Raw genomic sequence first — 26,843 nt, 5'->3', positions numbered from 1 at the left:
TGGCAAATCATTCATAATCCAGATTCTCAACTGCAGTAAATTGATATACCCACATGGATTGCCCTTTACCACTTGGGACTGGCCTTGCATTTAACACACTCTGTTGTCTCCTGTCAGATACTTCGGATTTGAATCTTCGATGTGTCAAATAGATTAGCGTAGAGGGAACAGCATACAAGAGGTACTTTTAGTGCCTTGCCACACGTTCCTAGCCTCCAAGCTGGTTAAGCCAATTTCCTTATTGAATCATTTTGCTTTTATGCACCACTATTTAGCTCACCTTGCAGAAGGTGATTGAAAGCACAAAATAATGAGAAATTCTGATCTTTCTCCAATGTATCAGAAACTCAAAGCACCCACCGGTGCCCTGTGAAGGGTCTCCAGGGATATTCGTTGTCCTTAGGAATCAATCAACTTTTCTGTAACACTGTAAGGACCCAATTTTCCAGCTGTTTGCTGCTGTATGAAGGGAGAAATGTCTTTTCCAACTGATTTGGGAACCAGGTTCAGCATTTTATAGTGAAAGTGTTCCAGTGGGACCCTCATACTTAATATTGTGTCTGTAGAAACCTGCAGCAGAAATTAGGGAGATTAAGATTGTTGTAAAATATAAGCCATCATCGGGTCAGTCTGGGTCTCTATATGGGGAAAGACTGCTGTTAGATGAAAAACAGACCAACTCCTTAACTAGCAGATGTAGACAAAAATCAGGAATAGATTAATCTCTTAGATAAAATCATCATCGGCAAAACCTCTCTTCAAAAAGGTCATGTGGTCTTAAGTAAAATATCCAGAACGTATCCATTGCAAAGTTTTACCAATGCTTGATTCCTCTTATTATCAAAGGTTTATCCTTGCTTGTGATCTGAATTTTTCTAGTTTTAATATCCAGTCCATAATTCTTGCTACAGTTTTCTCTTATTGACTGAGAAGACAAAAAGCTTTTTTCCCCTCTATACAGAATTCAGTTTCACTCTTTCCTGTTGATAAATTGCTTCCATTGAACTCTTCAGGTGCTCTCACAGTAAGGCATTTTTTCATGTTACTTTTTCCCCACTCTGCCTCTTTGATTTTTATCATCTTTACCAAAGTACATGAAAACTGAAAGTGTAATATCAGCTTGCTGAATACTCCTAGAGAGGCAAAATCAACTCCCTATTCAATACTCTCCTGTTTGTGCATCTAGATGATTGCATTTGCTGTGGCATCACACTGCAGGTCTGTGTTGATTTGCTTTTATTCTGTGGCTTCTGACTCCTTCCTAAGGTAGCTGCTTTCCATAATTTATCATCTGGGAAGTGCTGTCTGCATGCTGTTTTCCTAAAGACTCAACCATGCACCTGGCACTTTGAAAATCATTTCGTTTTAACAGGCCCAGCATAGGGGCCAATAATACAAATCACAGCCCTGTCCAAAACCTCCACTCCCGTGCAAGTTGCCATGTTACTTGCATGGTTCATCAGTGGTGCTTTTGATTAAAATGTTAAACAGCCATGAGCCAGATCACAGCACTTTAAGGGAAGAGTCTTAAAGAAATCTGATTTGATCAAATTCCAAATGCTTATTAATAGATGATCACCATTGATTGTGAGTATTACATATGCTCCTCTCCTCTGATTGCCTTATTACTTGAAATCTCTTCAGCTTTGTCCAGGGACTGCTGTCAGGCTAGCTTGCAAGAAAGTGGCATGCCAGTTTTTCATGTCTGCAGGTTTGAAATGTCTGTCCCAAGTGGGTGCTGCCTTTTCACTCTTTCAAGTTACCAGGGGTCTGCAGAGTTCTTTATCACCGTCAGCCTCTTTCTTTCCAGAGAAGGAATAGATGGTTTTATGGAGCATTTGATTCCATTCTGTATCATTCTGAACAACCCTACCTCCCCTGCAGAGATTGCCAGGAATTGAAACAAAAAATACATCCAAACCAAACAAGCAAACAAAAACATTTTGAAATACTAAATAGAAGTTTTGTTGTTTTCTTGACAGGACAGCCTAGAAAGGGCAACTAGAAAGCCAACCTCTGCAACTGGAACATAAGCTTGATTTTTTAAAACAAAGCAGAAGGATCATCTGACAGTTTGGGACCACACCTTGCAGCAAGCTCAGGGCAGACAAACCATTTCCCTAACGCAGGATCCCACTGCTCCTGTGGTGTCTATAACTAGGCTGGGGCTTTACTGAACTGCAATACCTGGAAGGAAAGAATATTAGAAGAGATCATATGATATAGACCTCTCTCCCATGACAACTGTTCACGTGTCCCCAGGAGAACGGGGAAGATTTGGGGGAGCCCAGAGACTTATCAAAACCAGCATTTGTTCTCTCAGGCTCCTGCAGCAACAGTTGTATGCTGTTGTTTTAACACAGGGAGAGATTGTGTCACTCACTACCAGTGTTGCTGTGGTGACTAATGAATTTTTAATGCCACGTGCTGTAAACAGCTGGATTAAGACAATCATAAGCACTTCAGACCACCAACATTTTCTTTTACAATAAGAATGCTTTTAGCTTTAGAAAAGAAAAAAGAGTAAGAAAGACAGGCTGTTAATGTTGGTGAGTATCACCACATCTGTCCTTGTGAAGCTGCTGGTGGTGAGGTGAATGCTTTCCGTTGTCACTTTGGGTCAGTAACAGGAGTTAAATTCCTACAGCCTCTCTGTGCCACTCAGCTCCCAGTGGAATATAGTGCTAGGGGAGTGGAACACGCAAGCCCTGGCCCTTAGTCTCATTTCACGTATTCTGCATATTCATTGCCAGATACCTGAAGCAAACAGCTGTGTGAACATTAAGAAAGAAAGCATGTCATCAATATTTAAATACAGGAGGAAATTATTATTAATGTATAGGATTCATGCCAGTCATGACTTTAAATTGTAAGGAATACACAGTCCCTGTGTAAGGACAGACTGGGAACTTCAGAAGTTAAAAGAAGCATTACTTTAAAGATTTCGTACTAAATAAGCTTGCTTCCTCTCAGCAGCATACAAGGGCGTTTTCAAGATTAACTTGAGGGAGTAGTCTTACTAAACGTTTCTAAACGGCTCTAATTGTCTGTGCAATATATTTGCTGCTGTCCTCAGCCATTACTTCAGTAAATCTGTTTGCTAAGGCATCTCAATGCAGAAGTCATAGAAGCCTTTGTGAAAGCAACAGTGACATCTTGTGGCCCCATCAAACAGATCCAGACTCCAAGTCCATCTTGCATTTCATCTCTGCTGCTGGCACCAGGGTTCTGCCAAGGAGCGCGGTAGGAAGGGCCCCAGTCACCAGGCAGCCACATCTGAGCTGCCTTTGTACAAAAACTCTGGGCAAAACGGGGCTCATGCAGAGGAAAATCAGTCAATCCATACCATTTTCCATATGGTGCTCCTAAGAAACCTACCAAGCACACAGAATTGTACATTTCACTGTTTTATCCAGGTTATCCAACTGATATCACTTGGAGAGGGGGTTGTGATCTTTACTGATCTCTAGCTTACATTTTTGGCTCTCCACTCCATTTTAACTTAAATCCTAATTGGGGACTGACACCTCCAAATTAGGCAATTAAGGTGACCTGATCAACTATGTTCCCTCTGCAGTAACAGAGGGGCACCTCCAGGAGGTACTTCTCTTGCTCATCTTAAATACTTGTTTTAGGAGGTGTTACTCTGGAGGTTGCTGTCTTTCCTCTTGGGCTGCTCAAGGAGCCAAGGACTTGCTGGCAGCTCCAGTGCAAGACAGGCCATTGAACAGGGAGACAGGGCTGTGCTGGGGCAGCTGGAGCTGTGCAGTGCAGGGGACAGCAACAGGGAGGAGCTGGATGTGTGGAAGAAGAGGATGGAGTACAGCTACTTCACCTGATGCCTGATAATGTAGCTACCATATGCCTGTAGACTAGACACTTGTTGCTTAGATGGCCATCTGCTGACAGCTGCCTTCTGTGATGGCAGCCATAACTGTTCATGCAAAAAGATGTTCTTTGAAAAACTGAAGGTTTTGAGCTTTTGTTCCTAGGAAGCTGCAAGCGTAGTAGAGAGAAGATATTTTTTTTCCTGTGGAAAAGCTATCCAAATTATTAATTGTGACAAGTCGTCTTTATTTCTCACTGACTGTCATTTTTTTGAGTGCTATAGCACAGTGAAGCAATATTTGAGGCTTTTAACTTGACCAAATTCCACTTATAAACATTGACCCAAAAAATGGTTTGTATCAGCCAGTTGCTTCATTTTTTTTTTTAAATCTGAAAGATTGCAGACAGAAATGTTCTCAGTGAGGGTGACAGAACACTGGAACAGGCTGCCCAGGGAGGTTGTGGAGTCTCCTTCTCTGGAGGCATTTAAGACCTGCCTGGACGCCTTCCTGTGTAACCTCATCTAGGTGTTCCTGGTCCAGCAGGGGGATTGGACTACATTCTGTGATTCTGTGATTCTGTGTATTTGTTCCTAGTATTTCCCAGGTCAAATGCCAGTTTTATATTTCTTTCTGCTAGTCCTCAAGTGCAGATGCTTTTATTAACTCTTTTCTGCTGTCTTTGTGTTACTCTCTTCCCAAAAGTATCCTGCAGAAGTTTTTATTAGACTTGGTAATCAATTGTGTTAGACCCTGTCTGTAACACATTTGACACCTTTTTTCAGCACCAGTGGCGCCCAGGATTACCTCTATAGAATATTACAACCACCTTTTGTATGTCACCTGGACCTATGGAGGAGATGGTACTGATCTTTCACATTCCAGGATGCTGCATTGGATGGTCATTGCAGAAGGAAAGAAAAAAATCAAAAAGAGTGTAAGTATGCATGGAGAAGGTGTCGCTCATCTTTTTTGTGTATGTGTGTTCTTGTGTTTTTTTGGTGTTTTCATTGTTTCTTTTTTTTGTTTTGTTTTGGTTTGGTTTTTAGCTGAGTTGATAACTTTGTATCATTAAGATTGGTAGAAGCCTATTCAGTTAAAATTGTTTCACAGTGTTAGTGTGCACTTCTAAACACTCAGACTCTCAAAACAGCCAGGGGACAAAATGATTCTGTGGTGATCCAGCAAAAGTGTTGTTAATTTAGGTGAGAATTTTAAAATAGCTTATAAACTTCTGAGCTGCAGACAGTAAAACATAATGGGTATTTTTTGGTGAACAGATATGGTCTTTTCAATTTGTATTTAATAATAACCAGACGACACTACTGGCTGATTTTTTTCTTTTGGTTAATTGAGACCAGGTACTGTCAGTTCCCATGTTCTGACTTTATCAAATAGATAAATTAGGTGCTTTTCATTTTGTGTTTGAATACAAGTTCCACTAACTGAGGGGACAAGAATTTCACCCAGAATGTGTGCACTTTCTAGGAAACTTGCCGGATGTTAAGACATGTTGTCGGCACATCCTCTTGAACTCTTCGAGCGTATTTTAAAATCACTTAGAAAAGGAAATCTGGAGTTTCCAATTATGAATTAAAGTCATACTGCTCCAAGTTACTGAAACACATGTTTAAGCTGAAGCCTGAAAGCAGCCCCTGGACATACAGTGAGAAATGTTTGAAACAGTGGTGGAGCACTGCAGTGCAGCAATGTTTGCAGCCCAGAATGAAGCTCCATACAGCCTGTGGCTTGTGACTCTTTTACACTGCTACTGATCTTTTAATCTTTGTCAGGGAGAAAGTGTCCGGTCTTTTTCAAAGGGAAAGGTTTCTCTTCTACAGCTGAAAACTCCGCAGATGCTGAATTAAGAGTGGGTTTTCAGCATAAGCACGACTTTCTGTTTGGATTTTTATGAAGCACAGTAGCTTTCATTGGATTCCTAGTGGCTGTAGGAGTGCACCCATCTGGAGCTTGTTGCAGCATTAATCTAATTACATGATTAGTAAAACTGTTCAAAAACATGACATTTCTGAACAGCAGGAACTTCCAATGTTTTTATCTGTTTTTCAAACAAGGAAGAATACTAAACTTTTTTTTTTTTTTTCCTACAAATAAAATATTCTAACAATTGAACTCTAGAAAAATTGTGCTGTGATATCCCTCTCCTCTCTTCCTTCCCGAAGTCATGTTCTCTGTAATGTTATTATTCTTCCAGGAAAAATCTGATTTTTATGCCATTCAACTTCATTGAATATGAAAACCTTGAATTAAATAAATATAAAGGTTGACTACTACATTAAATTAAAATACTGAATATGTAATTTTAGCTTAAACAGAAGATTAAAACCAGAGGGTATTAACAACAGAATATATCTGCAATTCAAACTCCCAAGCTTTAGGAATCATAGAATCGTAAAATAGTTTGGGTTGGAAGGGATCTTCAAAGTCCAGCCTCCCTGCAATGAGCAGGGACATCTTCAATTAGCTCTAGTTGTTCAGATAATGTCTTTAGAAACATTTGTCTTTATATTATTTTCAGAACGAGGGAACCCATAAAGTATTCTTTAGGAAATTCCTGCAACAACCTGTTGTGGTCCTGCTCATACCCATAAATATAGGTGCGTGCTTGCAAGCATCAGGGTGTGCCTGTTCTCTTAAGCTCTGTTTAGTCACTTCCAGAAATTATTTCCTTTAAAAATCATACTATATTGTAATCTCTTTATCTGATTTACTAAGATTGTTAAGATTGTTATTATGGTCAATTTTTTGTGGGATTGTTAAAATAAATGGGCAATGATGACGTTTTTCTTCCTGCTGTTTGTGTACTTTCCAAGACTCTGTAGAAGATGATAGTTTTGAGAGAAGTGGTGAAAATGATGTACATAGTCCTGGTAGTCTTTATTCGGAACTGTCTGTCCCTCTTGGAACTATAAACATCAGCCTGAAAATTAAGTGATTATGAAAACCAACGTGAGATTCCTGATTGTGCCCTTTGTCAGGTAGTCTACAAGTGCTCTGAAAACAGTCTGTTGCAGTAGCTGACTTCTGCATCCTCCTCCATGTCCCTGGAGAAATGGGGAGCTTACCCTTAACATAACAGGAAGAAGTTATTCAAAATGTTTTGAAGCTCAGTTTTGGATCACAGGTGGTTAGAAACTTGCAGATGACTGAAGTCAGGCCCTGAGGTCTATTCTCAAGTCAACAGGTCTCCAGGTAGGTGTTAGACCTGCCCAGCTGGATTTAATTTGCAGATTCTTAGGATATAGAAAGGCTTGCCTATATGTGCCCTGTGTATTCTTCTCAGAGATATCTGATCTGATTTAAATTCCTCTAACATTACAATGGACTCATACGTGGTTTGGTTAACTTTTTGCACAACTCAAAAAATCTAGATGCAAGAGAACTCTTATTGGTGTGAGGGAGAGTTTCTTCTTTAAATTTTCACTGGTCATACAGAAAATACAGCTTAAGATTGTCTTCTCTCTGCATTGTCATATTCTGGTGAGCATTACGGCTTCCTACAGTTGGTGTCAGTGGGAACTGGTTCATGTAGCAAGTCTAGAGTATGTAGAAGATATCTGCTGTGATGCACAGAACTTCCTTTGTAGTGTATTAAGTGACCATATTAATTTTACAAGAAGGATATCTGGTTTGTGTCATATTTAACAGTTGGTGTTGTTAATTATTGTAGGTAACACGCAATGTGATGACTGCAGTGTTGAGCTTGCCTCCAGGAGACATTTACAACCTTTCAGTAACTGCTTGTACTGAAAGAGGGAGCAATACTTCCCTGACCCAGCTTGTGAAATTGGGTAAGAAAGGCTTGTTTGTAAATTATAAACTCACTCCTTCTCTCATTTAACTGTAAAAGTAACTCTGTCAGCAGACTCAGCATTTTCTTTGTTTCACTGTCATGTACCTGTGACCACATTTCTTTTGCAAAGCTATAATTTTCACCTTACCTTGCTGTGAAGATTGTCTCATTCCCGTATGTGAAGCTGCTCTCCTAAAATAGTATTACTCAAGAGGACCAAGAGTGGCAGAATCTGATTGTAAGTGGAAGTAGGAGAGTGGAAATCGCTTAATGCCTCTCTGGGAGAACAACTTTGCTTCATATATGCTTTCCTAAGATAATGAACACGGATATGTTTTGAGAACAGTGAGTCGAGCTTCACAGCCAAACCTTTCAATTCAAAGAAAAACCTTCCTTGTTTTTGAAAAGCCAGTTTCTGGATCTGCACTCTGCTACCTGGTCTGATTTCCTGTCTCCTCTGCTCTCTCCATGGTTATCTCCATAATCTTCCAATGCCAAAAATGTACCCTTAAATACTAAGCAGTGACAGTACTCTACAAAACCAATCAGATTCATTGCTGTAGAACTCAGCATCATTCTAAGAGAAATACATTTGTAATCTACTCAAAGAAATGAACAAACAAAAAATACTTAAGAAATTCATCCTTTAGGTAGGACTTTAAAATATATCTTTCTGCCTAATGTCTTCCTTTACCTGTAAGGAAGACTGGACACCATATCATTATATCTGAAGAGATTTTACTTCGCATTTGCACACATGTAGAATTTTTGAGCCTTAGGTACCTAAAACTGAAATTTTAAAGCATGCCTAACTGCTTTTACAGGCATTAACTCCACTGTGAGGGTGGGTAAAGAAGAGTTAGTAATTTGAAACTAGATTATCTTCTCTACACACATAATAAACCTTTCCTGAGTGACAGTGAAAGAAGTGAATTTAAAGGACTCTGTAACTTCTAATTGGATTAGAGAACTTGAAGCAATCATTGTCTATTCATCTTTCTCACTCTCTTAAACAGTGCTGGGACAAGCAGTAGAACCATAAGAATCTGAAGGTCTTCCAGGTCTTTTCACCAAAGGGAATATTTAAAAGACAGACAAATTCCATAGATTTTCTTCTTCCCTGTGCAAGTCCTGTCCACTGTTTTCCCCATAACTTGTGTCTGCATGGAGTTACATGCATGCAGCTATTCGCTCCCAGGACTGAGTGGGTGGAATTGTGAGGGTGAGCATATCCCCTGCACTGCCATTGTCCAAATATTTTAGGGGAGAATTTAAAAATATCAGTTAACTTTCTCTTTCAGACAGGTCCACAAGTGCCACGAATTATTCATGTTGTATACCCTGCAACCTAGTTGTATCTCCTTGTTCTTTCTTTATGGACAGGCAAGCTCTTATTGAACTGGTATAGTTATTTTGGTTTTGCTCTTTCTTTGCCAAAAATGAGAAGGTGCAATTAATTCAATTTTGATAAATCACTTCTAGACTTCTGAGTGTGGGGTTTTTGTCAGTTGGTTTTTTTGGTTTTGTTTTTTCTTTATCCTGTTTTCACTTTGAATAGACAATACTAAGGATATTTTACCAGGGGTTTTCCTTCTCTCTGTTTCTGAGGGAGCAATGGGAGTTGTAATTAGCAGTAGTGGGAACTGAGTCTAAGTGATAGACGACTCAGCACTTGGCAGTCACTTAAGCATTCCTGCCAAAAATTCTTCCCTCCATGATGTTTGCTTCATCCTGGCAACTTTCCACTTGCAGAAAAATCAAGCCATTTGCTGGAGGCAAAAGGATTTGCTTGGGATGATGCCCAAATGCAAACCTCATATTTTAATTGATGCCATTTTTTACCTGGAGTGAGGCATGAAATGTGTTTCTGAATCCAAGAGCAGATATATGGGTGTAATTGAGGGAGAAAGGTGTTTTCCTATGTAGTTCTGGGACGACATGTGCACTGCAATCCCCGTGATACAGAAGAAGCCATGTGAATGTGCCTCCGTCCCTACCCTGCTATCCTCACTGATCTCCCTAATGCCAATATAAACTTGGCAGCCTCCAACCCTAGAACACTGATCTGATTGTCTGAGGATCAGATATGTTTCCAAAATGTCTATAACCACTTGTGCAAGTCCTTTGTGAAAAGTTTTTTGTGGTGGACCTTACACATCACATCCAGGCTCCAGAATAATAAATTATTTGTGAAGGGAAAAAATAAGAGCGAATGTCGCTGTACATTGTGCATTGCATGTAGTGTATCAGGATCCTGGAATCAGGTCATTGTTTGAGAATGACAGCTTTCATTAGACATCCATAGATTAGGAAATCTGAAAACTCTGGAGAACAGCTTGGAAATGTACAACCCAAACTTAGCATTCTCTGAAAACAAACCAAAGGAGCTCAGGATCCCTGAAACGTTGAAGGCTAGAGGTTGCCAATACCTATTGTGTGAAATCATCAGGAAGAAAATCAGGATCAAGCCCTGGTCTTTAAATGAACTTGGGGAAAAAGTACATCTTGTAACACTGTGCCTAGGAGATTTCATCTGCTCCCTGCTTCTTAAGGTTTCCCCTGCTGTTCTTCTGTGCTTTCTGTACTTCAAGTTCATTTGGACAGGTCTGCAGTGAGGGGTGGCGTCCACTGGAGATCAGCATGGCCTCCCACAGCTTGCTGCCACCCAGCTATGGCTGTTCATGGGCTGGGAGGTGGCCCTGGATGGGACAGCCAAAGCTGCCCCGTGCAGGGCCTGGGCCACGGGATACAGAGCCCCGTCTGTGTTTCATAGTATCTCTGATACCATCACTCCAAGGAGACCCTTCATATCCATCCTATCACAGACCTTTCTCCTCCTCGCCAGACCATTGTATATGTTTGTCCATTGTCAGTTGATCTGCCACAACAGTAAAAAAATCAAAGCAATAAACTGAAGACTCCTGAGATCTGGACCTCTGCATTCAGTGAGGAGAGAAAATTCCTGTAGCTAACTGAAACCAGTGTAGATCCAACAGACCTTAAATGTTAGCCTGGAAAAATTAAAGAAGACTACAAGATTTTTTTTTTTTAAATGCTTCTGTGATAATTAATTAAATCTAGATGACCTTTGCTTGTGGCAATCTGCTTCCTTACCATCTCCTGGGCCTGACCATGTGAAGAAAATCTTTCTCAGGCCAAATGTGTTGCTAACAGGTGGACAGCCATCTTCTGCAAGAGCTTCTGCTAATGTCATTTTATTAAGAGGATACGCTGATCAAACAAGGGCTCTGTTGAAAAGGGAAGTGAAGTAATTATCCAGCTGTCCAAATAGAGAGCAATTTAAATACAGAAGAAAAACCAAGACACTTCATCATCTTCCCATTTTACAGTGGCAGTTTTTCATCATGAGAGGCAGGGCTTTACACTGGCAGGCTTTATCTGAAGGAAATGAAAGACAGAAGGGTATCAGGCACTGCTTTCATATTTGTGCAAGGCTTCCTCTTCTCAGTCATCTGGAAACTTAAAGATAAGCTTAATAAAAGGAGATTTTCTCTTAACCAGAACCAGCTCCTCCAAAATCACTGTTTGCTGTCAACAAGACTCAGACCTCTGTGACTCTGCTGTGGGTGGAAGAAGGAGTGGCTGATTTCTTTGAAGTCTACTGCCAGCAGGCTGGATCTGGTCAGGAAACAGAAGTCCAGGTATGTAGACGTCTCTTCTTTGGTTTCTGCTCTTCATCTCTGAAACTGAGACTGGGCCTTCTGTCTTTCTTGTTTGGTGTCTGCAGCTTAGCATCCGTATGTGAAGCCCAATGACATTTTATACTCAGTACAAAGGTTAGATCACTAAGCCAAATGTGGTAAGGTAGTTCAGAATTAAATCTTTAAAAGCTAAACTACTAAAGCATTTCAAATACTAAAATATTTCATTATTTTGCAATATTAAAACTGGCTTATATCTTTTTGACAAGATTATAACTAGTTGGACAGAAGCTACAGGCACCCAACAGAGTGTTAGTCTTCAGCTACTCATGAAAATGGCTCCAATATATTGTGCAAAACCTAAAAGGCCACAAAACTAAGGGAATGTCAATGGGCAGGAATGGAAAAATGGTCAGGTAGCTTGATAAGGTATGGCAAAACCAGGCATATTTAGATGCCACAAGATCTTTTATTCCGTATTTAATTCTTTCTGGTTTACTTTATTCCTGGTTTTGAGAACTGTTAGCTGAAGTTCAGTAGGACCTTCACTGCTATTCAAAGAGTACCTTTATACTGCAAACGCAACTGCTTCTCATACATTTTCTCTCTTAGGGTATTTCCCTGGAGACCCACCTTCTCAGCCTCCCAGATGAACTTTCTTTTCTCTGTCCAGTTAGGCATCTGTTCTCAGAGGCTACCTGCATATCTGAGTGGTTAGATTGGTAATGTTGTTTTGTGAATAATAGAGTCGTAGTAGTTTTAATTCCTTGACATGCAATATTGTGCAACATATGAGTCTTACTTTGTGTTTTAGCTGATGGTACAGTGAATCACTGTGATTACATGCTGTGGAACATCATTCTCTCATGTGGACTGTAACACATAATGGGGAATCATTCCGAAAAAAACAAAAAAAAAGTAAAAAAAACCCACTCAGACCACTGAGTATCACAAAAGAGACATACACTCTCTTTAATCCTATGGATGACCAGTCTGAATTATTTAATATACTTTTTAAATTGAGAAAGGCATTGACTAAAGAAAAAAAAAAGTTTAAATGCACTTTAATCTTTTGGATAGTTTGGATTCCATATCTAGATTCTTGTTTTTTTCACAGTGAATAGCTAAAGACAGTGAAGTCATCCACTTACCAGAGATTCAAAATGATGCTGTGGTCAGGCAAGGAAGGTACCACAGGATTTGTAGCTGTAGTGCAGAGCAGATATGTTTTAAGAACATAATGAAAAGACTACTCCAATTGGCAGGAGCTTCAGTTGGTGTCTCATTTGTTGGCATGAACATCTGGCACTGGGAAATACACAGAGATTGTCAGTTCACTTCTCATTAGATTTGTCACTTTCTTTTCTGTTTCTATGAAAAAGGGCAAGGGCTCCTTTTTGATCTGTAGAAAGGGATGCTTTCCCATTAGACTGGTGACAATTATTTTTTTGTGATTTTCCATGCTAATTACATTAACATTTTTGTCCCTTTCCTCCATTTCTAAATCAGCAAAATGAAAAGCAACACCTTTGCAGTTTTGAACATCTTAAGTTTTGGTTGAACAATTTAAATTTCCCAGAGGGGAAAATGGAATACATCCAACCAGGTCCAATTGCCAAACTGCAGCCCCTCCTTTCAGCTCAGGGAATAAAAATCTCCTCTGTTGTGTACATGTGATTTTATCTGTGTAACATACCTCAGAATTGCACTGCAAGAGGAACCCTTGCTAGCCTAGGAAGAGCCCATGACTGACAACAGACCACTGCAAAAATCCAGTGTTTGGGACTTGTTACAGCATCTCACACTCCCCATCTGGACTGATTTCATTCATAAAACCTCTCCTTCTTCCCTTTCTAAACCACTGGCTCAGTGTCCCTATTTTTGCATCTGCAGCCCACCCTTGATTCTGATGCAGAGTAGGGAAAAGCATCTGAGGACCTTATGGAGCTATTACTTTCAGTCAATGTATGTGTTATATTTGCTTTCTTTTGGCACCATCCTGCCCTCCCCAGGAGGCCCTGGGGTTTCCTTGGGGTGCTCTGGGTTGTTTCTGCTACTGTTCTCATCCCTGTTCCTCTCCTCTCTTTGGCCAGACTGCCAGGCTACCTGCCTGTTTTCAAGGGAAGGCCCTGATTACCTTCCCTGGGTTTCAAAGTGCTGGTTTCTTTCATCAGATCTGACTTTAACTGGTCAAATATATGGGTGGAGAGGGGCGCCCTGATTTGTGCTCTGGTGTTTACAGGAGAGACCAACTTCCGTGTATTTTTCCCCTTGTCTGCAGGAACCTGTCACTGTTTCTTCACATGTAGTGACCATTTCCAGCCTAACCCCTGCCACCTCCTACAACTGCAGTGTGACCACCTTCAGCCACAATAGCCCCAGCATCCCCACTTTCATTACAGTTTCCACCATGGGTAAGCAGCACTTCCCCGCTTTCTTCTTCTTCCTTCAGCTAAAACATCTATTTCTCCCTGCCTTCTATAGTGTCTCTCAGTAATGATGGCCACAGGGGTTGTTTGCATCATGGAAAGGCTGCCAGATGTGGATGGGATGGGGAAGCAGCTTTGGAAATAATATAAACTAGAAGCTCAGTTCTTGCCTGAGTTTTAGAAATCAAGGACCTTGTTTGTGGTGTCAAGGCTGAACTGGGTACTGCATCATGACAGTTATGGAGAAAAATGTGATCTCAGCCAAGTCTAAACACGAGGAAAAAAACATTTATACACTGCCAAGGCAAAAAAATTACTCTCTGCATTCAGTCAAGAAGTGAAGATAGAGTGAGAAGGAAAGAGAATGGCCATCACTGGGTCTTGAGTAGTCACACTCCAAAGGGATAGCTCCTGATGGAGGCTCCCTGGGCATGTTGTGAAGCCTGGCTCTGTACTGACACTGAAGAAAGAATATCAGTGTTGAACTGCCCAAAGCACTGGGCTTTTCTTTAAAATCTCCCTTTAGGAATGATTAGTGTCATTTCTGCTTAGTCAGGAAGTTATGTAGCTTTAGTCACAGGTCCTGTATATCATACACTACTCCATGCTGGAGTTCAGTGTCTGATACTTAGTTTAAAAATCTATGATTTTTGATCTAAAAAATGCTTCTCTAGACAACTGTGAATGTAAAGTTATTCTGAGCAATTGAACTAGAGATGATTTCTTCTATAATAAGCAGGTATATGGTCTTATAGTAGTACAATTGGCAAGCATGTAACAGGGAACAAAAACAAATCAAAGTTTTATTATTGGGAGCTGATGCCATCTCTTATTTAAAACAGAATATTTTGTTGCAATTGATTTGGCAAAGTAATTCAATCAATTTCAAACCACAAATTACAGAGCCTCAGCCAGTTATTTTGCTTTTGGGTTGGAAAAGACATTGATCGTTGTTGAAGAAGAACTTCAGAGTTGAAATGTGATTTGGAGACATAGATGATGATGAATATCTGTATTTTATATTTCTTTCACCCTTTTCGCTTGTGTTATGGATACCAGTTAAAAAGGGAAGCAAAAGCAAAAAAAAAACAAAAAAAACCAAACCAAACCAAACCAAAAAACAAACCCCAAACCAGAGCAAAACCAAAACCAACCAACCAAAAAAAAAAAAAACCACAACACCAAACATGCAAAAATTTAACAAAATGCCAGAGTGAAATAATTTCCCAACACAAATTTTGTAAGAGCAATAACTACTCAAAACCTCCCTTTCTCTAGTGGTAAATTTTTCTCTCTGTAACACTCCAAGCTGAATGAGATCAGGTCAAAAAAATCACACTATGAACATTTGGGGAGAAAAAAAAAAGAAAACAAAACATCAAAACCAAAACAAACCTGTTGCTGTTTCTGAATTGAATAACCAAGAGCCCTTGTTTGTATGTACAGTCACTGAGATGAATCCCAACGTGGTGGTAATTTCTGTGTTAGCCATACTAAGTATCCTTCTGATTGGACTGCTGCTGGTGACTCTTGTTGTACTTAGGAGAAAACATCTACAAATGGCCAGGTAAGTCCAAATTTATGCTAATTCCAAAAATTCCAGACAATAACGAACACATCATGACAATAGTTGCAATTGAGGATGCTTGTGTCCATGGATGCTGCTCCAGATGATTGTGAACAGCATACCTTCAAAGTCGTTGTCCTGCTGCTGTCTAGAAATATCACGTCTTCTCCTTCTATCTGCTTTCATTCTTGACCTCAGTTACAAGCCTCAACCTTTGTCTCATTTTGAGCTTTGCAAGATTGGGTCCATAAGAAGTATAATCCCTTATTACAAAAGGGTTGTGTCAGGAACCTAAAGGATGATTAGGATCTGAGGCAACTAGAAATGAACCGAATATCAGCATGCTTTGCAAATCTTTCATATGGTTTGGAACAGGAGAATTTCCATATAAACTGATAAGATGGTTTGTTCATCAGGTCCAGGATGCTGCATTTCAGAGGCCGTGGAAGTCCTGAGCCCTGGCAGCCAAACCCCCAGGACAAGGAAGGATGCACCCAGGGCCTCCAGGGCCCTGAGAGTCTCTCTCTAGAGCATGTGCCAGTCTGCCCCCAAATCCTTGTCTTCCAGTTATCTGCATTCTGCATTTACGTGGCATTCCTTCCTATGGGAACTGTAGCATGGGATGAAGCATATGAGCTCACTTAGATCTTGCCTTTCTACACAGTCAAGATGCAGAGGAGTGTACACTGAGACACATAAATCCAGAAGGGATCTCAGGTCCTACTGTTCAAGTACAGTATTAATGATCCCCGTTTGTTCTATCATATGGACGAAGGGAAAAATCATATTGTAGGAGTAAATCTTTTTTACAGAACCTAGAGTTTCTTCACCTATCTGTACCCATGATTTGTAACTGAATATTGAAATTCAGTTTCCTTTTCCTAGTGATCTTACCTGTAACAGTTCACTTTAATATGTGTTATGCTACACTCTAGCTGAACTGTGGAGGTTTCTCCAAACCCTCCTGGTTTTGGAAGAGTCCTGGAGTCTTCATACTTTTATAATCTACATAATATATTTTATATTAATTTACACTCCTGTGTCAAGAAAGGAAATTATTTCATGTAAAAAAACTTAAGTGATGAATCTTGCACTTGGCTACTTATCAGACACTGTATTTTATGTGTCATGTCTTGGCTATGTATTTCATGCAACGAATGACCACATCACACATATTTTGCAGACTCTGTCTTTCAGTGAACATTATATGATTTGTTCCTTTTACATGTAATTTGCTCTGTGAAAATCCCAGCTAAATTAATTCTCTCTAGGTAATTATTGTGCAGGCAGCCCAAAGCTTTTTCTCTTCATCACTGCTTTTAGCCACAGAAGATAATAGCCCCAGGAGGAAATTTAAAAAGAAAATCCAGTAAGAAGCTGCAAGCAATTGTTTGCTTAAATCAAGGAATCAAAAATAGTCAGATCAATTTATCATTTGTAGCTGAAAATAATGCACTTGCAGTAAATTGACTGGAATGTTATTCAAGAAATTCTGGGGGTTTTCAAAATTATTTTGTGAATTCAAAATTACCATGCTTCTGTCAATTACCATGCTCAATCCTTAGAGCTGGGTTAGTAAATATTTAGTATAGAAAGGTAAACATTTAGCACATGTACTGAGGCCAGCAACTAGTGCTAGTACCAGACTACAGAAAGCCCCAAATCTGAGCTGAAGATGAGGTCTATTTGAGATCTTTATTAGCAACTTCTCCCATGTTTCACTCTTTTAAAGCATTATTAGGGAACCTGATCTCAGATGGTGTTGAACATTTATTGGATTTGGATAACTGTATTAAAGGATTTCAGATATGTTTATCACAGAATATATCAGACTTAGTCACAGGTGTAACTTCTCAGCACTCCTTCAAAACTGTGAGAGTCCTCTATTAAATCAATAAATTCACACGCATTGTGAATCAAAAAATACTAACTTTGTATCTAATGATCTTCCTGAAACAGGGAGTGTGGGGCTGGAACCTTTGTCAATTTTGCATCTTTAGAGAGAGATGGAAAGCTTCCCTATAACTGGTGAGTGTTTGAAGCAAAACTTTTAATTATGTTTTTTCCCATATCTGTTTTTTGAAAATATGATATTTAATCTGAAGTGCTTATTTTTTATATCATCACTGTCCCTGTCTAAGATAAAACTACTGTACCTGTTATTTCAATGTTTTATTTCTTGAATGATGAGTCAAGACTATGTATTCTGCCACCTGCTGTTTTTAGTAGGGAATGACGTATATACATGTCAATCAAGTTGCATAGCTGTGTTGTGAAAGAATATTTTTTTTCCTTTTTCTTCCAGACGTATTTCCTAAAATATCACAAGTGTAGAAACTTGATGTGTAAAGCCATTAGCACTTCCATAGAGATATATTTACATCTAGGAGCAAGCTTGCCTTTAGGTAACCAATTAGCAACTGTCATCATTCACTGCCATTAAGTAATTTTTCCTTGCATAGTAAGACATGGACAAGCCAGCTCCAATATTTACTGGAACTTAATGTTCAGTGCTGTTGAAATAACTCAAAAAACCCCATATTCTTGCTAGTCGAGAAAACCACCTACAAGAACTGCAGGCACTGACCGTGGACTCTAAGCTGTCACTGGCACCATCAGCCGAAGAGAAGCATTTGATCACAGAAGGCTGTAGAATTAGATTTAACAGAAGCAAAAGGGCTCTTGAGACCTGCCTGACTGTCACCAGTGTGGTTGTTTTCATTTCTACTTTGATAAACAAATTTGTGCTAATGACCAACCTGTTTTTTTATTACCAATCTCTACAAAAACCTCTTAACTTTTACAGCAAGTTCAAGCACAGATATTTAAAAGTATAGTCAGCCCCCTAAAGCCCCATTCCAGTATGCAGGAAGATGAAAACACAAGCCTTGGGTTTACAGCCTTGGTCAGCTTTATTCACAGCCAAGAATTTGGAGGGAGAAGTTGGTGCACAGGGAACTGCTTCTGTGATTGCATGGGACACAGCCTGCCAGCAAGGACAGGATTAAATGGATTGAGGCTGCACCACAACAAGCCTTTTGCTAATAAGCATGCAAACCGAACTAACAAGCCCAGCAAATCTTGTCAATACCTCACTGTGCTGCTAATTAACTGTGTATTAAACAAGCTTCACTTGCTTGGTTTAGCTTTAATAGCAGCCAGCTCTATGCAGTGCAAACTAATCTCTCTTTCAGCTTCTCTTACTTGGACTATATTAATGGCAAAGGCAGCAGAAGATCAAGCACTCATGTTAATTAAATAACCAAGCTTGAATCAAATGATTGAACTAGCAACAGATGTTATTAAAATTGTTAAAAAGTCTTTTTTATGGGAAGGGGAATTAATTAATAGGCTTGGATGTGAAAGTGAAGGTTCTTGTTGCTTGATTTAGTATATGTGTATGTATGTGTGTATATATATGTGTACATAACTATACATACATAAATTATGTCATAAAAATATAAATCAGGGAAAATATTCCTGCTTCTCCACAAATTTTTGGTAACTGAAGGTGGTGTGCCCTAATCTTATGGTCCTGGCTTCTCTGAGAGTTAGTAAAGATACCTTGTTTTATGTGTCTCTGTTGTCTAATGTCAAGACCAGATTCACTGTCCATCCAGGCAGCCAAATGGAAAATTTGGCCCTAAAGACAGATAACAGGATTAAGAAACCTTTTTTTCTTGGGTCATTCCAGGGAACTAATAAGCAAGCTATGAGCATATCCACTGATTCCGAAAGAAAGCTCAGCTCAGCTGAGTTTTCAGGATTTGAGCAATCTCTACTTCTCTTTCTTTTAATTAAATAAAATTGTTCAGTACACCTGAGCAGTAGGTGGAACACAATATAATTCCAGGAAAACAATACTGTATTTATTCTGCAATGATGTAGTTTGCATATGTTGAATGAAATCAATTGTTTTAGATATTGGAGTTCCTAATCCGTGAGCAACGTAACTAGGTCTGCGAGCATGTTAGCCTTCTCTTTATACCAGCTGTAGAAGGATGATATTGCTTTTAGAACAACATATTTTCCCACATGGAAAAACCACACTGAGTGTGTATTTGGAAAAAAAAAAAAATCTGCTCTTGGGACAATTTTGTTTATTTCAAGAGTTTTTCACATTTGCAAAGTACCTATAGCCCACTTCACCAACAGGTAGAACTGGCCTGATGTTCCCTGGATTAATGCATAACTTAATCTGGTAAAGAGGTTACAAATACAGGAGTTTAGAAAGATTTTGTACTCAAATTTCCTTTAGCCACCATGAGACTTGCTGTGAGTAGCTATTCATAGAAGCTATGGTTAGAAGAAATTCAAATATTGTTTTGTTGAAAACCTGGGAAATAATTTAAGGCACCTAAAAATGGGACTGTGAAAAATGGATATTTCTAGAAATCTGACTCATTAGAGGGTATAAAGAGATATTGGAATGATCTGAACTTATCTCTGGTACAGATGTTATAATATCCACAGATTCACTTGCAGGAGCAAGCATGGGAGATTGTCAGAGTTGTGCATGGTAAAAACAAACTATGTCTGTCCTGAAATAGCTCAAAACATCAGAAAATAGACTTAGCACCACTTATATAATGGACATAAACATGTGAATGAAATATTCAAATACACTTTACCCTCTGAAAATCTGCCAGTTTATCAATTAACATTGATTTAAAATAATTGACCTAAACCAATACTACAAAACACATGTATTTTGCTCATATAGAATTTTCTGTTGAATAGCTGAAAATCCTACATAGGATGTCAGGTTGAGGAACAAAAATTCTATGGATGTTAATAATATTCTGATAAAGTAAGTAAGAGAAAGCTGTTATGCATTTAGCTGATCTTTAAAGTAGAATTTTCTGATCTCCTGATTTCCGTTTGTCTTACTAACTCTACTCACTTTTTCATCTTTATATATGTTATTTATTAATGCTCACAGGCGTAGAAGTGTATTTGCTTTCCTAACTCTGCTACCCTCATGCCTTTGGACTGATTATCTTTTGGCATTTTATATTAATCCTTGGTAAGTGATTTACTTGTTTTTCCATATGCAATGTGTAAACAATGTTAATTTCTATTACATGAAAAATGTGTGATACCTTGTTTTCAAATGGGTCAAATCTTTTGAAGTTATAATTTTTTTGTACTAGAACATGAACTGGAGAGGATGTGGGTATCAAAGTATTTGCTACCCTGCTTCATCTAGTTTGTCTTTTTATTCTCCAACCCATTTTGATATTAAAAAGCTAATCTTATGGTGGTCATCATTTTCATTTCATTGTTCTCTTTGCTATTTTTGCCACTTTGTTATATGTCCTGGCTTCTTTTGTCTCAGTTATTCATCTGTTCATTGCCTGGCATTGCCTTCTGCTGCTGCTGCTATTACTAAAATTGCTTGATTGTGCCCTATGTGTTTGGTGTGTGATATCAAACACCTTCGTTTTTATAGGTGCAGTTTTGCTCTCCTGAGATCAGTAGAAGTTTTACTTTTGGAAGCAATGGTTCACTGAGAATTCATACAAACTAGCAGTCCTGAAATGTAAAAATTAGGTGTCTGTGTGCATGCATCTATGTGTACATGTGTATATTTGATAGTTTAGTCTGTAAATTATTTACAAAGAGTTAGTAAACAACTGATTGGGGTTTTCTTGAAAATAACTAAACAACAAAGCCCCAGGGCCTATTTAGAACCAGAACTGTTTTACAGACTGTTTAACAAATAATTATAATTGACTATGATCTAAAAATGCTTACCTTAAAAAAGAAAGTTCTTGATAGTCTTGAGTCCAAGATATAATGATGTACAAAAATGTATTTGTTACTGAGGTTAAGATTTACTTTTGATCAAACATTTTCCCAGGTGTTACCACATGGTACCAAAGCCATGGTAGTCATAGAAAACTTCACCATAGGGATTTCTGAGGCTAGTTTTCTTCGAGTCACATTGACTCTGTAGAAAAACCCATCCAAATTTGAAGGGCTCAGAAACGTGAGTTTCTGTAACAAAAGAAGGTCCATTTCTTCTCCCATGAAAATAAAAGCATGTTCTCCATGCAAAACCAGCTGAAGCGTCAATGGAAGTCTTCCACATCTCTCCAAGGCTAATAATATATTGATTTCTAACTTGTCTGACATAAACTCAACTAACTATCGAAGATTTACTGTGATGGAGGCTCAAGCAAGCATTTTATTATTGTGGAGGTCACACTGCTCTCTCTTAACTCTCTTAATGGTCACGAAGCCCAAGGTGGCTGCTTTCAGTAGCACTGCTGCAAAAAGGGTCATTTCCCTCTTTTGCCCTTTTGCCTCTTTTTGTTTAATATGCATTAATGTGCATTGACTCACCTTTACAAATGTGTATCTTTCTTCAGAGGTTTCCTCTTCAATAAAACTACATATTTTAGTCTAGATGACCAAGTTCAAAGAAGCTGAGGTTGAATGAGATGAGATTAATCCCTCTCTTTGTATTTTAATCTGTACGGTAAATGGAAGAATAGATGAAACACCAGCTAATGTTTCAGATGTCTCTGTTTTGCGTATAAATTGGTTTAAAATATTTATAAACATTCAGGAAACAATTGAAATGCTAAGAAACAAAGGCCTCTTGAGACTATCAAAGCACAAGAAATTGTTACTGAGAAATGCATGTCAATCATTTGTTTTATTGCTTCTTGAAGTGTTCCTTGGAAGAAGCATTCTTAGAAGCATTCCCATCATAAACAGCATTTAGATATTTTTTTATTTTGAAATGAATTCCAATGTGCACAACATTCAAAGGTTTGCCATAGTCAGAGGGGATAGAAATGTGTTGAATAATTTAGATAAATTAATTTTAAGTTTTCTTTGAAAAAAATCTTTGAAGTGCAGAACATACTACTATGTTATGTGTATAGAACACATGAATGTACAGTTGCTATACAAATAGTATCTGTATAGATAACACGGTAGGATGAATAGGTTTATAAGTAATTTGCAAAGTAAATCTCCACATAAGTGTAATGCTGGTATTGCTCTTGTTAACTCTGCAGCCAAAGCTCCACATCTAAATGGAAATGTACATTTAGAAGATAATAAATTTACTACAGCTTGTGGCTGCGCCATAAACTGAACATTTTGTAAAATCTAATTTTGGAAATGAATATATTTTTAAATTTCATTGCTAAACTTAACAAGGTAGAAAAATAAAAATATTCCACTTTTAAATATTTCATTCTGTATTTTTACATTATTTTGAAATTTAAAGTCTTCACCTTTATTTTACTGATTGAAGCTGTGACACAATATATCTAGATATTATTTTACTATCATAATGAAATTTAAAATAGTATCATTATAATGTGATTAATGAAAAGATACTGTTTAATGCCAGGGAAAAACAAATATGACACTACTAAAATCCCTTCTGAGTAAGCAAAAATCTGTTTGTGCTCTGTGGCTAGTTTAATGGAGGGGATCAGTGTTTTCAAACCTCTAGCCAAATTATTCTAGGGTGTTTGTGCATTTAAACTGTTTGAGTGCTTAACTTTATTTGTAGCAACAACAAAATGAGCACATACACCTCCAAAAAAACCCACATGGTGGGGTAGTTAGTGTAGTGCAGTTCTTAAGTCCATATACTTCTGGGTTATACTGCTGAACACGCTCATAACTTGCTCGCAACTGTCACAAGTGAATTATATCACTTATAAGTCATGTGAAGACAGAGCAGTATGTGACAGGCATAATTATCTCTAGCTGTTAAAAGTCAATTAAGATTATCTAAGGTTTAAGCTTGAGTCCTGCTGAAGTCAGTAGGACACTTGCCATTGTCTTCATCGATCATCATAACCAGGTTATGAAATGGGTGAGAAATAGTGTTCAGGCCCTTCCCTTTTTCCTGCACCCTTCCATGAATTTGCAAATGGTGATCTTCTCCCTTTACCCAACAGACGCTTCTCATTCCTGGTTGCTCTCTAGCGTTGGCATCCAGGTTCCCAGCATGCTAGAGCTGGGGGACACCGTCATGCTCTGTTCCCTGCAGCGACAAAGCCTCCTGCCAGGCTCGGGTCAGGATTTGTAGAGGACCCATTGCTTGTGTTGGGCACAGGTTTTCCCTTTCACAAGCAGCTCATTCTTAGAGGTACAGAATGGAAAACACATTCCATTGGTGTCAATGGAAATGTTGCTATCAACTTAAAAATGTCCACCATGTTATCACCAATCTCATGCTGAGATGATGGCAACCAGAAAACGTATGTTCTTAAATCACTACTAACTTTGAATAAAGACTATGCAATCATATAATGAATGAAAACACTTTTTTTTTTTTTTTACAGGAGTAAAAATGGGTTAAAGAAGAGAAAGTTGACCAAGTATGTAATTTCTGTCATATTTGAAGTCATATGTCACCTTAGACTAAACATGCATTATGGAGTACCTGATGTAGTGATATTGCAGTTACAGACACAGAAAACTTCTTGGTAAACACAGCGTGAGATGTCTGAAGGCAGAACACAAACAATAATTGGACGAAAGCAATTCTTCTCAACAGATAGGTTGTGGTAAAACAGCTCCTTACTGATAGAAAATTAGTCATCAGGGAAAAGATCAATTATCCAACTTAGTAGTTCCAACAGAGCTTATCCTTAGTTAAAAATGACAAATGTGAAAAACTGGGATGCATTTATTTCTAGTGATATTTCCCTCTTGACATGAGGCTCTCATTACAGTTGTTGCTAGAACATTAGATCATTAATGCTAGTGGGTAAACAGGAGTAATTAAGTGGTGATAAGACAGGTTCCTTTGGGCATATTGCCTCAAAGTAAATGAAAAGATTACTGTGTACATGCTTCAGTAGCTTGTAAATTAGAGCATGATAATTAGGTGAAGGAAGCTGTTTACCTGTGTTTCATTATTCAGAGCGTTAGCCTAATTATTTCTCTGTTATGTTCAGAGGCTGTGCCTGTACTAGCAGATAGACCCTTACCTGGCAAATAAGTGTATAGAATGATGGGAGTTGCTACATCAAGGGTAATTTATACCTGCTGAAGCTCTGCATGGTTTTGTAGAGTTATATGCTACTTTTTTAGCCACCATCTCTCAGGGAGGAGAATTTGTCCTCTGATGACAAATGTGTATAGTTCTCAAAGCCAGCAGAAGAAAAAAGTCACTGCTGGGGCATCCAGAATGCTATTTTAAGGTGGTGTGGTTTGGGTTTGGTTTTTTTTGTTGTTTTTATTTTTCAGACCTTCTGAAAAAATCAAACCCTAAATATGAAATCCATTTTTCTGCATGAGTTTTTAAAGTCCCTCTGCCAGATGCTTTCCTTATCTGAAAGGAACATTTACACAGCACAAGAGGCAACTTACATGAAGCCACAGCTGCCCTGGTGCTGGAAGCATGTTGGTGGGATGGTGCTTGAAGTGGGTCTGTGATGGAGTTCTGGATCACTGCTTATTGCAGTGCCACCTGTGCCTTGGGGACATACTCACCTGCAGAAGCAGTTCGGGGGCAGGGAATCATAAGAAGGGTGTGTGTGTCATTCCCCTCACCTCAGACCAGTGGTTTCCCTCCAGTGGGACAATTCCAACCCCCCCCAGACTAGGGTGCTTACTGTCACCATCACCAGCACTCAGCTCACCCAGAGGCATCAGTGCCCCTCTCTCAGCCTCTCTTGTGGGTGCTATTATGGTATGCTGCAAGTAAACAGCATTTGGTGGCACTGAATCACAAGATTTTTTCCCTTCTTTGTGATTCCTTTCTAGCATTAACATTTGCAAATACATATTCATGACTTTATAGTATTTTGGGGAAAAATACAAGTAAAACTTAGTAAAAAAAGGGTTTTTTCCTTACTTTCTTTTGTGTGTGTTGTTTTTTTTTTAAAGCCCTGTCCAGTTGGATGATTTTGATGGCTACATCAAGGATATGGCTAAAGATTCAGATTATAAATTTTCTCTGCAATTTGAGGTAAATCTGTGAGGACTCTGTCCTCTCCTACATGCCATGCCTAGATCAGCTTTTTCCAGATGTTACGTTCTTGTGGCATGTTCTTGTGCTCTGTGTTGTTTAATGTGTGCTGTTGCTAGGTGGGTCAACTTCAAGTTCTGCAGAATTTAAAAGCGGATCTTGATGTCATTAAAGGCTGCATTTAGTAAGCTGATTTGAGTGGCTCATCACATTCAATGCAAGAAAATTTTCAGACCAACACACTTCCTTTAAGTTTAGGATGTGCTGGCAGCCTGAGTGGAATACAGGATTTTAATATCTTTATTTTATTTTTTTAATACCCATAATTTGAGAGACAGCACTGGAATGAGAAGGTAATATCACAAATCTCCTTAGGAGCAAGGGGGTCCCATTATGATCAGTTCACTGTCTTAGTTATCCAGAATTTAAAGTCAGTTTAGTAGTATAAAACTAAAAAGCCCCCATCCTAGAGCTAGCTCCCAAAAATTTGAACGTTAAAAGGGGTTGGGGAGGACTGTCAGGATGTTAACCACCTTTCTGGGTGGCTGACATGTTCCCTTTCTTCCAGTGAAAAATCCTCATATACTGGATATAGCTACTGAAGGTAATGATCTTCCAAGCATTCCCCAGTATACAGATCATAAGCCACTTCAGGACTTGAAGAAAGCCCTTTAAGTGGGATGGATGACCATGGCAGAATAACTTATCAGCCTCCCTGGTTTGATAGTATTTTGGTTAATTAAGTGTGGGTGGAGAGGAGCAGTCTCCAGTCACATCCTTGGATGGCAGCTGCGGGTTGGCAGCATCAGCAGGAGAGATCACATAACTGCTCTCCACGTGCTTGGAGCCAGACTCAGAGGCATCAGAACAGGAAAGTCAGTGTAGTGCTGCTGTCAGTTTACAAAGTTATTTATGGTCATTTACAGTCTGGCACATGCCACAAGTAATTACTTCACAAATAATTATTTTTTGAATGTTTGTGAGTTTGACCTTGGTGTTTTTCTTTCTGTTACCTCAGGAGCTAAAACTGATTGGGCTCGACATACCCCACTTTGCTGCTGATCTTCCCATGAATCGCTGTAAAAATCGCTACACAAATATCCTGCCATGTAAGTACAATGCATACAGGCTCCTGCTAAAGCCCCTTGAGAGGGAAAGAAGATTCTTAATAAGAGAACTGGAGAATCTGGACAGATTTTCTGACTGATAAAAGCCTGTTCTAAAACCCACGCTTAGAGACAACCAAGCAATGGATGTTTTTGTTAGCTTTGAAGAGACAGCTTTCTGGGAATGTTTAGCAAGACTGGAATTTGGAGGTGAGAAACACGAGGTCCTTTCTACTACTCAGTAGTGTTACTATATTTTTCTTATTATTTTGGTGAAACCTAAGGGATCCCAAACAGATGGCAGCTGGAAAGTGTATTTTGCAGAATAGCAATGATGGTGCACCCATGTGGTGTTTACTGAAGCAAACATTGCTCTCTGTTGGTAAATGTGAGCATTTTCTATTTTTAATAGATTTTTTCAGTTTTTATAGGGTTAATTTTAATTCTGCCTAGTTCGAGAAGAGTGCCATGTTTGAGAGACAAATT

At 38.8% G+C, this 26,843-nt stretch overlaps 1 protein-coding gene across 1 annotated transcript in view; it reads left to right on the top strand.

The window, feature by feature from the left end:
• PTPRO (protein tyrosine phosphatase receptor type O) overlaps positions 1–26,843 on the top strand; it is a gene marked incomplete at its 5' end in the record, with an annotated part of 158,747 nt that overhangs the window by 119,607 nt on the left and 12,297 nt on the right. The window contains 10 exons of the mRNA XM_082061281.1: positions 4,613–4,764; positions 7,519–7,639; positions 11,164–11,303; positions 13,585–13,717; positions 15,179–15,299; positions 17,259–17,327; positions 20,242–20,325; positions 23,618–23,653; positions 25,170–25,251; positions 26,270–26,360. Coding sequence (XP_081917407.1) covers positions 4,613–4,764; positions 7,519–7,639; positions 11,164–11,303; positions 13,585–13,717; positions 15,179–15,299; positions 17,259–17,327; positions 20,242–20,325; positions 23,618–23,653; positions 25,170–25,251; positions 26,270–26,360 — 1,029 coding nt within the window. The remainder of the gene's footprint in view (positions 1–4,612; positions 4,765–7,518; positions 7,640–11,163; positions 11,304–13,584; positions 13,718–15,178; positions 15,300–17,258; positions 17,328–20,241; positions 20,326–23,617; positions 23,654–25,169; positions 25,252–26,269; positions 26,361–26,843) is intronic.

Source organism: Streptopelia decaocto (assembly GCF_964273445.1).
Source record: "Streptopelia decaocto genome assembly, chromosome: 1".
In the NCBI taxonomy this organism is placed as follows: domain Eukaryota; kingdom Metazoa; phylum Chordata; class Aves; order Columbiformes; family Columbidae; genus Streptopelia; species Streptopelia decaocto.
Note: the sequence above shows the minus strand (reverse complement) of the source record. Positions and strands in the feature narration are given on the sequence as shown.